At 36.1% G+C, this 12,643-nt stretch overlaps 2 protein-coding genes across 3 annotated transcripts; one reads left to right on the top strand and one right to left on the bottom strand.

Annotated features, from left to right (window-relative positions):
* Nucleotides 1-5,129: 5,129 nt before the first annotated feature.
* Nucleotides 5,130-5,655, top strand: LOC108043441. The gene is made up of 2 exons (XM_017122151.2): nucleotides 5,130-5,195; nucleotides 5,253-5,655. Exons 1-2 carry the CDS (start codon nucleotides 5,181-5,183, stop codon nucleotides 5,439-5,441), a joined length of 204 nt encoding a protein of 67 aa, XP_016977640.1. The 5' UTR covers nucleotides 5,130-5,180; the 3' UTR covers nucleotides 5,442-5,655.
* Nucleotides 5,656-8,485: 2,830 nt separating this feature from the next.
* LOC108043440 lies at nucleotides 8,486-11,584 on the bottom strand. 2 transcript variants are annotated; one of them, XM_017122149.2, is made up of 5 exons: nucleotides 11,093-11,584; nucleotides 9,856-10,047; nucleotides 9,530-9,800; nucleotides 9,310-9,466; nucleotides 8,486-9,228 (listed from the first exon to the last, which is right to left on the bottom strand). In XM_017122149.2, the coding sequence occupies exons 1-5, from the start codon at nucleotides 11,175-11,177 to the stop codon at nucleotides 9,127-9,129; spliced, it is 807 nt and encodes a 268-aa protein (XP_016977638.1). In that variant the 5' UTR covers nucleotides 11,178-11,584; the 3' UTR covers nucleotides 8,486-9,126. The 2 variants fall into 2 exon arrangements, with proteins under 2 accessions (XP_016977638.1, XP_016977639.1); XM_017122150.1 differs by lacking the exon at nucleotides 11,093-11,584 and having other exon boundaries at nucleotides 9,530-9,772; nucleotides 9,856-9,930.
* Nucleotides 11,585-12,643: the final 1,059 nt, after the last annotated feature.

Genomic DNA, 12,643 nt, shown 5'->3' with positions numbered 1-12,643 from the left:
AATGATGACCCAAGATTGGACATCGAAAGTCCATAACTTTGCCAAACTTAAGCCGATTCCAAAGTGGCATACCTCTAAAGACTCGTAATTGGATTCTCTAAAAATCTGCATTCAAAATTTTCAATTTAACGATAGTCAAATTTTGGACCCATTTTCATGTTAGTTATTTCTTATTTTCCGATGACTTGTTTAATGATGACCCAAGATTGGACATCGAAAGTCCATAACTTTGCCAAACTTAAGCCGATTCCAAAGTGGCATACCTCTAAAGACTCGTAATTGGATTCTCTAAAAATCTGCATTCAAAATTTTCAATTTAACGATAGTCAAATTTTGGACCCATTTTCATGTTAGTTATTTCTTATTTTCCGATGACTTGTTTAATGATGACCCAAATTTGGACATCGAAAGTCCATAACTTTGCCAAACTTAAGCCGAATTCAAAGTGGCATACCTCTATAGACTCGTAATTGGATTCTCTAAAAATCTGCATTAAAAATTTTCAATTTAACAATAGTCAAATGTTTGACCCATTTTCATGTTAGTTATTTCTTATTTTCCGATGACTTGTTTAACGTTGACCCAAAATTGGACATCGAAAGTTCATAACTATGCCAAACTTAAGCCGATTCCAAAGTGGCATACCTCTAAAGACTCGTAATTGGATTCTCTAAAAATCTGCATTCAAAATTTTCAATTTAACGATAGACAAATTTTTGACCCATTTTTATGTTAGTTATTTCTTATTTTCCGATGACTTGTTTAATGATGACCCAAGATTGGACATCGAAAGTCCATAACTTTGCCAAACTTAAGCCGATTCCAAAGTGGCATACCTCTAAAGACTCGTAATTGGATTCTCTAAAAATCTGCATTCAAAATTTTCAATTTAACGATAGTCAAATTTTGGACCCATTTTCATGTTAGTTATTTCTTATTTTCCGATGACTTGTTTAATGATGACCCAAGATTGGACATCGAAAGTCCATAACTTTGCCAAACTTAAGCCGATTCCAAAGTGGCATACCTCTAAAGACTCGTAATTGGATTCTCTAAAAATCTGCATTCAAAATTTTCAATTTAACGATGATCAAATTTTGGACCCATTTTCATGTTAGTTATTTCTTATTTTCCGATGACTTGTTTAATGATGACCCAAAATTGGACATCGAAAGTCCATAACTTTGCCAAACTAGAATCGATTCCAAAGTGGCATACCTCTAAAGACTCGTAATTGGATTCTCTAAAAATCTGCATTAAAAATGTTCAATTTAACGATAGTCAAATTTTTGACCCATTTTCATGTTAGTTATTTCTTATTTTCCGATGACTTGTTTAATGATGACCCAAAATTGGACATCGAAAGTCCATAACTTTGCCAAACTTAAGCCGATCCCAAAGTGGCATACCTCTAAAGACTCGTAATTGGGTTCTCTAAAAATCTGCTTTCAAAATTTTCATTTTTACGTTAGTCAAATTTTTGACCCATTTTCATGTTAGTTATTTCTTATTTTCCGATGACTTGTTTAACGTTGACCCAAAATTGGACATCGAAAGTCCATAACTTTGCCAAACTTAAGCCGATTCCAAAGTGGCATACCTCTAAAGACTCGTAATTGGATTCTCTAAAAATCTGCATTCAAAATTTTCAATTTAACGATAGTCAAATTTTGGACCCATTTTCATGTTAGTTATTTCTTATTTTCCGATGACTTGTTTAATGATGACCCAAAATTGGACATCGAAAGTCCATAACTTTGCCAAACTTAAGCCGATCCCAAAGTGGCATACCTCTAAAGACTCGTAATTGGGTTCTCTAAAAATCTGCTTTCAAAATTTTCATTTTTACGTTAGTCAAATTTTTGACCCATTTTCATGTTAGTTTTTTCTAAGTTTCCGCTGGCTTGTAAAAAGGTTACTTCCAATTGGACTTCGAGAGTCTATAACTTTACCAAATTTTATCCGATTTCAAAGTGGCATACCTCTTAAGACTTGTGATTTGATTCATTAAAAATCTGCGTTCAAATTTGTATACCCTTGCAGAGGGTATTATAATTTTGGTCAAAAGTGTGCAACGGAGTGAAGGAGACATCTCCGACCCTATAAAGTATATATATTCTTGATCAGGATCACCTCCTGAGTTGATATAGCCATGTCCGTCTGTCCGTCTGTCTGTTTCTACGCAAACTAGTCTCTCAGTTTTAAAGCTATCGAATTGAAACTTTGCACACACCCTTCTTTCCTTTGCACGCAGTATATATGTATGTCGAAACGGCCGGAATCGGCCGACTATATCCTATAGCTGCCATATAACTGATTGATCGGAAATGCCATAAATTTGGTGTTTGTAAAGTTAGGAAGTTGTGATTTTTTATGAGTATTAAGAAAGCATCATATAAATAATTTTGGAGAATATAATTTACAGAGTATTCTGCAAGGGTATATCAACTTCGGCTCCGCCCGAAGTTAGCTTTCCTTTCTTTTTCTTTCCTTCTCTATTACCCTTTTCTTTATTTTCGAAAAAAAGCTTTGCAGAAAAGTGAGCTAAATCCTGCACTTCCAAGCCCGTAACTTTTCTTACAGACATCGGAATTCAAAGCGGGAAACTTATAAATGATTGTGGTTCAATTCTCCAAAAATCTGTGTCTTCAGCTTGCTTTGTATTTTGGGGTCGATTTTTCATACTTTTTTATGATGTTGCCCCTTTCCAAATTTTCAAAAAATGGCTTTGCAGAAAAGTGAGCTAAAACCAAGCCCGAACTTTAAGTGGCATACTTCTTGGTTTTTATTTTGGTATCGAAAGGTGTCTTATAACGTGCATTTCCAGCCCATACTTTTTCTGTCATACATCCGATTTCAAAGTGCTACTTAAAAATGATTGCGGTTTAATTCTTTTAAGATGTGTTGTCACAATATTATCACATGACAAACAACTATTTCAAATTACCTTATAAAAGAGCTACAGTTCCTATGCTTAAAGAAACGCATTTCCTTGCCACAAAAGAAGTTATTTAGAGGAGAAAAGTTATAGCGAATTTTGATCAAAAACAAGCTAAGAATATTTATGTTTTATCAAAACAAACAGATAATAAAGTTTATACCATGTTAATCGTTTTCTTGTGTTTTTTCTTTACAATAATGAGGCCTTGTTTTTATAGCTGCGATGATTCCGAATCCGACGTATGTTCTACCAAGTTACGTTTTGAGAAAGTAAATCTAAATGAAAAGATAATAATATGTATTTTGTATTATTTTTGAAACTCAATAACAGGTAAAGGATTATGGGTTTCGAAAATCTTTTATAAATATTGCAACTATTAGGCTTTCAAACATTTCTTTCCATACAATTTTAAGAATTTTAAAGCAGAATTATTAAAAAAAATAATATAACTAACTAATATCCAACACAATATCCAATAATCGCACAATAGTCGCACTTATCATTTAATATCATCGCATTAAAAAGAAAAATTTGTTAATGAAAACTATTTGAATCGCTGCACTATTGGGTAAATGAGCACTTTATCTGGCATATAGGCATTTTTCAAAAAGGTTCCAATTGGAATAAAATTAGTGTCAACGTATTAAGAAAACATAACACTATTATGCCTCAAACTCAAAATGTTAATATTTAACTATTTAAATGTTATCATAACAGCTGTTGCCAAGTTTTCATAATATTTTGCTGTGGTCTTTGATTTTTATTTGTTCACATACAACTCAAAATACGAACGCACCAACTCTTAAATATGGATTTCCCAGGCTTGGACTATATGTTAAATATGATTAATTGTTTAAATTAAGCGTGTTTATACAAATTTCAACTTTGGATAGGATTTTGGAAAGGAGTTTTGCATTATTTTGAAGTACGTCCAAGTGTATGTTGTAGCGTTGTCAATTCTGAATGCATAGCAGTTAGTCTTAATCTGCACTTTTCCGCACTATTGGTGGAAATGTAATTTTTCCAGGTAGCCTCACTTTTTCTAACATGGATTTTTTCGCTGTATGGAATAGGCAATACAATGCTTTTTCGAACTTTTTCCACAACAATGTGGACAATGCAATTTTAAAAGAAACAAGAAAGGATATTAAGAAACAAGAAAGATATTACAAATCGACTACATTTCGATTCCTATGCCTATAATACTAAAAACAATGAAGCTATATATTTTACGCTGCATTCTGCCATCGTTTCTATGACAGCTACCTTTTTTAGGTAACTGCACGAAATAAGCTGCGATCCACTTAATATACAGTGGTACATTGTTATCAGATTTTAATTTAATTAAAACCATAATTCTATAATATTTAAATATTACCAAATCTCAAAGAACAAAAAAAAGTTAAAAACAACAGAGTTATAATTTTTTTGAACTATTTTTCCGATTGTTCCTGTGGGAGCTATATGATATAGTCGCCCGATCCGGCTCGTTCCGACTTATATACCACCGGCATCAGAAAGACAACTTTTGGGAATGTTTCAAGCAGATTTAAGCTTTAAAACTGAGGGACTAGTTTGCGTAGAAAATTGCTCACAATATTATATTTTTCATAATTTTGGGGGCAGAAGGGGAGTGGAAAAATTCTAAGATTCTAAATTCTAAGCACAAAATTGTTGTCCAAATGTAATATTACTAGTTTTAATAATGCACGTAATATAAAATTGTCTATCGTTTTTTCAAATTTTTGGTCAGTTTTCAGAAAAGGCTGACTTGGTGGAACATTTTTGTGGCCAGAGTCGGATTTAGCAATCCATAACACAAATATACCTCAATTAATGTACATTTTTGGTGTAACACACGTCCATAACACAAATATACCTCAATTAATGTACATTTTTGGTGTAACACACGTCCAAGTCTGTCCTGTTCAATACCTGGCCACAAAACCTATAAAAACTAAAAATAGTTATTTTAAATCAATGTTTACAATATTCTATGAAATGAATATATGTATAAGCTAGATGAGTTTTATGGAAATATTATTTAGCTATTAAACTTTCTAATTAACCTTGTGTCTGTTTCCCTTGAATAAAAAAACTCTTTCCATTTTACGAACGAATGACATTTGCGTACAATTTGCAAAATTTTTAGGTTTTTGCTATATAAACGCAATTCTAACAATATTTGTTATCATTTGTATAACTATCATAAAGACGGCACTTGAACAAACCTTGCAGGATGACTCGCCTTTTCGTAAGATTGATTTATTAAATATATCTGTATAACTCTAACTGTAAGACTATCTGGCAGGTTCTAATTCTTCTTCTGTCGTTGCTGACTGATAGTGCTTTTGGATCCATCGATCAGCTAATTCGAAGTATTGCCAGTGCATTTGGTGGAGGTGCTACCGTGGGTATAAATGCTAATGTCCCAAGATCCGGATTTGGTATTAGAACACCCAACAGCGAATTTTCTGTGGGATATGGCTTTGGTCGGTGAGTTCCCCGACTTGTGGTTCAAGCCTTCACCACTTTGTTTTTGACTTTGACCAGGCTGACAAGAACATGAATTGTAAATTAGTATTTGAATTTGATCGTCAATTGTTATGGAAAATATTTACTAAATTGAAATGTATAGCAATAAAAATGGATAAAGGATTGAGTGTGAGAAGCAATCAAAAATAAATAAAGGCATCTGCTTTTTACGGATTTAAGCACATGTAGATGTTTATGTGTTTTGATAAACACCACAATAGGTAAACTAGTCACTATGCGCTCTAGGAATTACTCCATTAAAGTAAAATTAATTTGCATTCTGTTATATCAATCACGTAGGATTTTAAATGTGTTTTGCCTGCCCTTGCTTTTAGTTTAGTTTATTTCGCAAATCTGAATACAACAATTGAAAACCTTTATATATGTTTGCTTTGCTGACATATATAAACCCTTAGCTTTGTAATTATTTACAAAATTTTGTGGAGTAGTAATTAGCATATTTATATTAGAGATTGAGAACATATGACATATAAGATGCGTCGGTGGCCATTTTCATTTTTGGCCACAAAAGCCGCAAGCACGCGCCAAACGTCCAGCTTCCCCGCTCTTTTGTTTAGCTAAAAAACCCCCCCATCCGCGATTCCTTCATCGCTCTGTTCACCCACTTCGTTAGTTATGTAAATGACTTTGTTTCGCCTTCTTCTTTGGCTTCCTAAATAATTATAGCGACAGGCTGGCAACGCCTTTAAATACAGACACACACGTACCATCAGCTCACGCATGTTTCTGCTTTTCGAAAGGCACAGATTTTAACCCTTTGGAAGCATTACCACCCCAAAAACTGGAAGCCTTCGCGTATTTTCTTATGTAGACGCTTATTTACAGCCAGAAAGGGGAAATTTCCCGCTCATCACGCATGAAAATCGCGTTTATGTAAGGGACTTCGTGTCTGTGTATGTACTTTGTCGTTGTCGTGGCTCTCGTGGTTGTGTGTGTATCCTTTCGATTTTATTTTGCGTATCCTAACTCCTCTGTAGCTATTGCCGTGAAAAGATTCCTTGCTGATTCTAAGCGTACAGTTTTAAAGGTTCTATCTGTGTAAAATTGACATATACTCAATAGTCTAATGACTTACTATTTGCCAGATTAACAATCTTATTGAATGATCGCTTCTTGTGAATCTAAAAATATTTACAGATCATAATGCGGGTTTGGGGGTTATAAAATAAAATAATGGTTCGAATTGTGAAATGTTTGTTGATAGATATAGACTGAAAATACTGTTTACCATATAGAACTTGCCTCTACCATATCCCTACCATGTTCCTATTGGATTTTTATACCCTTGCTGAGGGTATTATAATTTTGGTCAAAAGTGTGCAACGCAGTGAAGGAGACATCTCCGACCCTATAAAGTATATATATTCTTGATCAGGATCACCTCCTGAGTTGATAAACGCATGTCCGTCTGCCCGTCTGTCTGTTTCTAAGCAAACTAGTCTCTCAGTTTTAAAGATATCGAATAGAAACTTTGAAGACACCCTTCATTCCTTTGCACGCAGTATATAAGTCGGAACGGCCGGGTTCGGCCGACTATATCCTATAGCTGCCATATAACTGAACGATTGAAAATGCCATAACTTTGGTGCTTATAAGTTATGAAGTTGGGATTTTTTTTGAGTGTTAATAGTGCATCATATGAATAATTTTGGAGAATATAATTTACAGAATATTCTGCAAGGGTATATTCGGCTCCGCCCGAAGTTAGCTTGTTACTGCAATATTCCTAAAATCTTCTGGCACAGCACAAACACATTAATACATCAAGGATGTATTCATTTTGACAGCGCATGTTGAAGTTATTATTAAATTAAAGAAAATTAAATGTAATAAATGTAAATATATGCAGTCACATAAATTACATATGTATGTATTCAAATGCCGGCACTTTCGAACACCCCCACACTGCCACACTCATGACAGCGAGGCTAAAGAATAGCAAATTCGTTCAAAAACTCTGTCGATCGGGAATGATAAATTCACATATAAATTTTCGGTATATCTGCATAGTAATATAATAAAAATAAAATCTCTGTCGGTTAACACTGCTTTTTCCCGCGTCATCCTTTAAGAACTCAAAGCGTCCAGTTTCCCACCCACATTTGCTGTAAGCCAAATTCAAAAATGTAAAAGAAATTAAACCCCAAGGACAGGGTCTCTGTCCATGCAGACTTTACGTATTTTTCTATGTTCTGCTTTGATTAACATTCGTTTATAGGTGGAGGCAGCCACCGTCTTCGTCTGGGGCAAACGACCGAGTGTTTTAATTACTTTTGGGGGTAGTTTTTAAATTCTGCTTTCAATTTTTTCTTTTCGTCGTGCAAAGAAGAAAAAGTCTAAAATTTAACTTGAAGAAAATAATTTTCCTTCCCAGGCATAATATGTGTGTGTATTCATCAATTATTTCGCTGGATTCAACACCCCTGATAGACACTGCCTGAAAACAGCCCGGAATCGTGTCCTATTCAATTACCATTCTGTATTATTTATAATCTGATCGAGGGGCAGAATAAGTAACATTCAATCCGGTTTACTGCTTGGGGTAATATAAATATTTTTCCCCTGTTGACCACATGAAACCGGAAATAACATAATTGACCTCAGGGAATGGCGCAACACCGAAGAAAAGGCGGTATCGCAGAAAATCGCATCAACTGACCAATGCCCTAAGTGATTTGAGTTCATACCTGTTGCGCCGGGTAACGAACAATCAGCAGTGAATAAAGAGGGTCGTCCTGTCCAGCCAGTCCGGCCCCCTCCCCTTGTGAACTTCCCCTCTGGGTCAGTGTCTGGTTGTCCTGGCCAGTGGAATGGTCAGTTTCATGTTTGGCTGTCGCGTGTGTGCTGTGTAAACAATTCAATTACAAGCGCTAAATGCATTTTATGAGCACTCACTCACATTTGCATTTTAAATGAGGACTATTCCCTTGGAGGGGCTTTTTGGTCAGCTTAAGGGTCACACCTTTTATGCATTGACCAGGGGTTACTTTATTGTTATTTAAATAGATTTTAAATTACTGCCTTTTTAACTACTTGAAGGCTTAACAATAAATGACCAGTTAAAGCTAATCAAAAAGCGAATAATGAAAAGTCCTAATATGGTACTTAAGTACTTGAGATGCAATGTTAACGTGTCTGTTCCACTTGTATCGCCTTTTATTTGCACAGCAACTGCATGCATCAGACCAGCCCAGGTTCTCATAAGCCGTGAAAATACGCTTTTATTGCACCCCACTTGACTCGCATTCAGAGCAGTCAAGTGCGAAATAATACTCTACTCCTCCTCTTGACGCAGGGCTGTCGGTTGTCCTGTTGCTGCAGCTACCACTGCGGACTGCATCCTTGCAGCCTAAAAGTCCTTTATTACAGTCAACTGCGAGTCAAACGAAGTGCAACAGTCAACGTGCTTGTGCATATGCATTTCAATGCAAAGTCCTGCCCCCTCCTCGCTCCGCAAGGTGTTGCACATGCGGTGCAGACGCAGCCTAAGGTTGCATTATCCTTTACAAATTGTTGGTTGTGTTGATTTCCCCTTTTTTGTGTTTCAATGGGCTGGCTGCAAGTGCCATTGGCAGGGATGGATCAGGACAGGCGAGGAATGGAGCACGTCATTTTGCAGTTTTCGCACTTCAGTTTTGGACGAGCGAAATGCAACAGGTGGGATTTCTCATTCGAGTGATGTTGCAAACAAGATGATCGTTATTCAAAGCATTATAAATTATACAAGGGTTCTGTTTAGATTACATTATCGTAATTAGTGGTTATTTTGGAAATAAATAAGTACATCTAAGCATCAGAAAATATTAACCGACCATCTTCTCTGCTAAACTCCGGACTACGTTCTCATCGTACTCCTCGATCTCATCGTCTCCATCATCAATGTCGACGTCGTTCGGTCTAACCGGGTAGCCTTGTTCTGGGGGTACGATTTTAACTCCGTGATCACCAAACAAAAGACAATCAAAGTTTCTGAAATTGACCAGAAGATGTTTTATATTTGGTGGCCTCGACTCACACAGACGTAGATCTTACCTCTCAAACAACTCAAACCCCTGAAACTCCCCAGACATGTACATGCAGACGTGCATATTACGCCCGACAAACCAGATATCATGAAACTGGATACAGGCCTTGGCAAAGTTAAAACGTGGCGGCCTGAAGCAGAAAGGAGGTGGATTCTGGCCGGAGACCTTTTGCCGGAACCAAATGTTGTTATTAACCCGCATGCGCAACTCAAAAGAAAACTCATCAGGACGATACGCGACTTCTGTGCAACTGTTCATGCCAATAACCGAAAGGAAACCTAAATAAGATTGAGTTCGTTTCAGATGATATTGCTAAACATTAGGCTAACTTACCGGCACAGCATTTGCACAGCCCAGTGTCACAACTACAGGGTATGCGGTTGACCAGACTACCTAGTGTTACGTTTGGTAAGCTGAGTTGCCTGGACTCTTCCTCGAGACTGAGTAGGTTAAGTCGATGGTTCAGTAAGCCAAGCTGCAAAGCAGCGTCGTACGCCAAATCTTCCGTTGGTGGTTGTATTTGTACTACGAGAATCAAAACCTATTTCGTTTTCAAACATCTATTGACCCGAGATATTTTTATTTATATGTTGCTTAAATGTAATATTCCAATTCTTTGAATGCTTTTTCTTAAATCGAGATTAGTAGCTCAAGTCTGTCAATGTTTTACTGACCAAAGAAAAAGTATAAAAAATATAAACAAACAAATTTTTGCACCATCAGTCACATCGAACTTCCGCGTATTATGTTAAACAGTTCCGCATCAAGCCAACTGACGTAGCCGGCAACCCAAGAGTCACAGCGAGCGTCTAACAGTTTCAACTATTAACCTTGAGTGCAAAAACGAGTTATCTGAACTGAAGATTCGAGCCAAATTTGATGTCAATGAAACCAACGGAACCAACGAGTTCGTTATATTGTGCGTTAAGTGGTCAAGATCATGGACAGCAGAGAGTTTTTGTAGAGAGTCCGAAACAATGTGTATCAATTTCAAAGTCTTTTTAAAAGTGTGTAGTGATACAAATCAGTCTTCCAGTTTTAAAGCTATTAAGATGAAACTTTGCTTAAAGTCTTTTTTCACCTTTTTAAATTATTACATTTTTAAAGTAATATTTCTTAGTTACATAATTATAGTGTCAAAAACCCAATATTTTTATTATTAATACCAAACCAGTTTTTGAAGCGCAATAAATAGTACGAAAAAATATATACATGTAAAATAAATAAAAAACCGTCACACATAATGATACAAAGTAACGTTTTTTATTGTATCATTTAAATAACACAGAGCCTCATAACGATTATCACAATTTGATTTTACAACATAACGTGGATTAGTATTCTGGGAAACCATTTTTCATCAAAATTCGTTATCTTAAGCCTTAAAATATTTACAAGCTTATGAACTATGTATCCATCGAGAGAGCATACAGCTACTTCGTATTCTGTACATTGTTTTACGTAAGGCAAACTTTTACGAAACGATAAAATATCGGCATGGCAAAAGGATTAATAAAGTTAATAACTAAATAGTAGAAGTAAGACATAAAGTAAGAGTTCTTTGTACTACCGGTGTCTGATTTCGAAACGGCTAGGAGTGAGGCAGCACATAGTAAATAGAAGAACAGACGTGGATGTGAGCTGGCCGCTGGCATCTTGGCACGACGATCAGATCAGGAAACGTAATTGAAACGAAGGTTGCTATTGACCCGCTTTGTAGTCGGTGATTTCACACGCTTTTGTCTTTCGGTCGTCTTTAAATATGTTAAAGGTATTTCGTTACTGCGATCGGCTTATTCTTCTGCTTTTCCTTCTTTGTTCAGTACTGTTATTCGTAAACACCAAGTAATAAACTCAACTGAGACACGCAACTTTCGTTTTCGTGCAAAAACCCGACGAAAGTGTGTTAAACATAAACTTCAATTTTAGTTTCTATAAAGTTGAGTTGCGTTTACTAGCATTGATGGGTTTTTTTCACTTGTCGCAGACAAGGCGCAGTCGCAACTCCGTACGTGCTAATGGCCAAAATATAACTGGCCAAGAAAACGGTAGCGCCTGCGCATGCTAAGCGGACCAGCAGACGCCGATCGTTCGACTATTGCCCATCGGCAGCTCCAGCAGCTCGACTCCAACACACGTCGGCCAGGCCAGAGACGGGCCCCAGACGCCGATGACAAGTACGAAGAGCTTCAAAGTCGGCTGCCCTCGCGTCTCTTTAAAAAGACATTTTTATGCTAATGTATGCTTCGAAGGGGTAGTGTTGACTACGCTGACAGCTTGCGATCGAACGTAAATAATATATTTTAAAAACCACCAGCTCAAAACGAGTGGGAAAGTTTTTAATGTGTATTTATATTAGTTGTGTACACCTGATATAAAATCTTGATGGCTTGATTTGATAAGTACTAAAAAATATTTGATTTTTGCGAAGGGTATACGGTGCTTGGTGTTTTATTTCTTTGGTATTATGTTACTGCTTAAACCGAAGAAAAACCAGTATTTTATACATAGTTATCTTCATCAGATTTGGCGATTCGTTGGAGCTCTGTTATAATTTCTCTCAGATCACCTTTATATTTTGCTTGCAGGGAGACTCTCACTTTTCGCTGTCGTGCTTGTTTGGGCGGTGATAGGCGAGGGAATTTATAAAATTTTAATTTACTCGGCACCTTAAATGGTGTTTTGATCTCAAAGTGTGTTTTGAGGCTATTGCACTTAGCAAATTTTGGTTTGAGAGGCTCTCTTTGCAATTATAACACATTGTAGTAGAAATGGAATAAAATTGTATAGAAATGGTAACAATATAATTATCGCACCTTGGCCATTTAATTTGTAGTTTGAAAGTGGATCAATTGCAAAAGCACACTTTCATTGCCTCAAGATATTGTACGACAATTGAAGACTTGTTTACACACCCAATATATTTCAGGTTTACTCTGGCTGTCTACCTAATTCTGTTCTTGCAAACTGGTTTTCCGAATGACTGAGCTGATTTTCGTCATTTCTTTAACATTTTAAATGTTCAGTATTGGTAAAAATCTGATATTTTTTTTACTGGCAATCAACAGATAAGATAGATCTGTTGTCATTGGCTTTAAAAACAACTTCTGAATATGAATTT

This window comes from Drosophila rhopaloa, unplaced genomic scaffold, assembly GCF_018152115.1.
Source record: "Drosophila rhopaloa isolate 14029-0021.01 unplaced genomic scaffold, ASM1815211v1 contig_115, whole genome shotgun sequence".
In the NCBI taxonomy this organism is placed as follows: Eukaryota; Metazoa; Arthropoda; class Insecta; order Diptera; family Drosophilidae; genus Drosophila; species Drosophila rhopaloa.
The sequence above is the reverse complement of the archived record's forward strand: the minus strand, read 5'-3'. Positions and strand labels throughout refer to the sequence as shown.

Coding starts and splice junctions, on each gene's coding strand:
- LOC108043440 (XM_017122149.2), bottom strand. CDS start 11,177: ATGCCAGCGGCCAGCTCACATCCACGTCTGTTCTTCTATTTACTATGT. Junction 10,048..11,092: donor CGTTTCGAAATCAGACACCG/GTAGTACAAAGA, acceptor TGATTCTCGTAG/TACAAATACAACCACCAACG. Junction 9,801..9,855: donor GCTGTGCAAATGCTGTGCCG/GTAAGTTAGCCT, acceptor AATCTTATTTAG/GTTTCCTTTCGGTTATTGGC.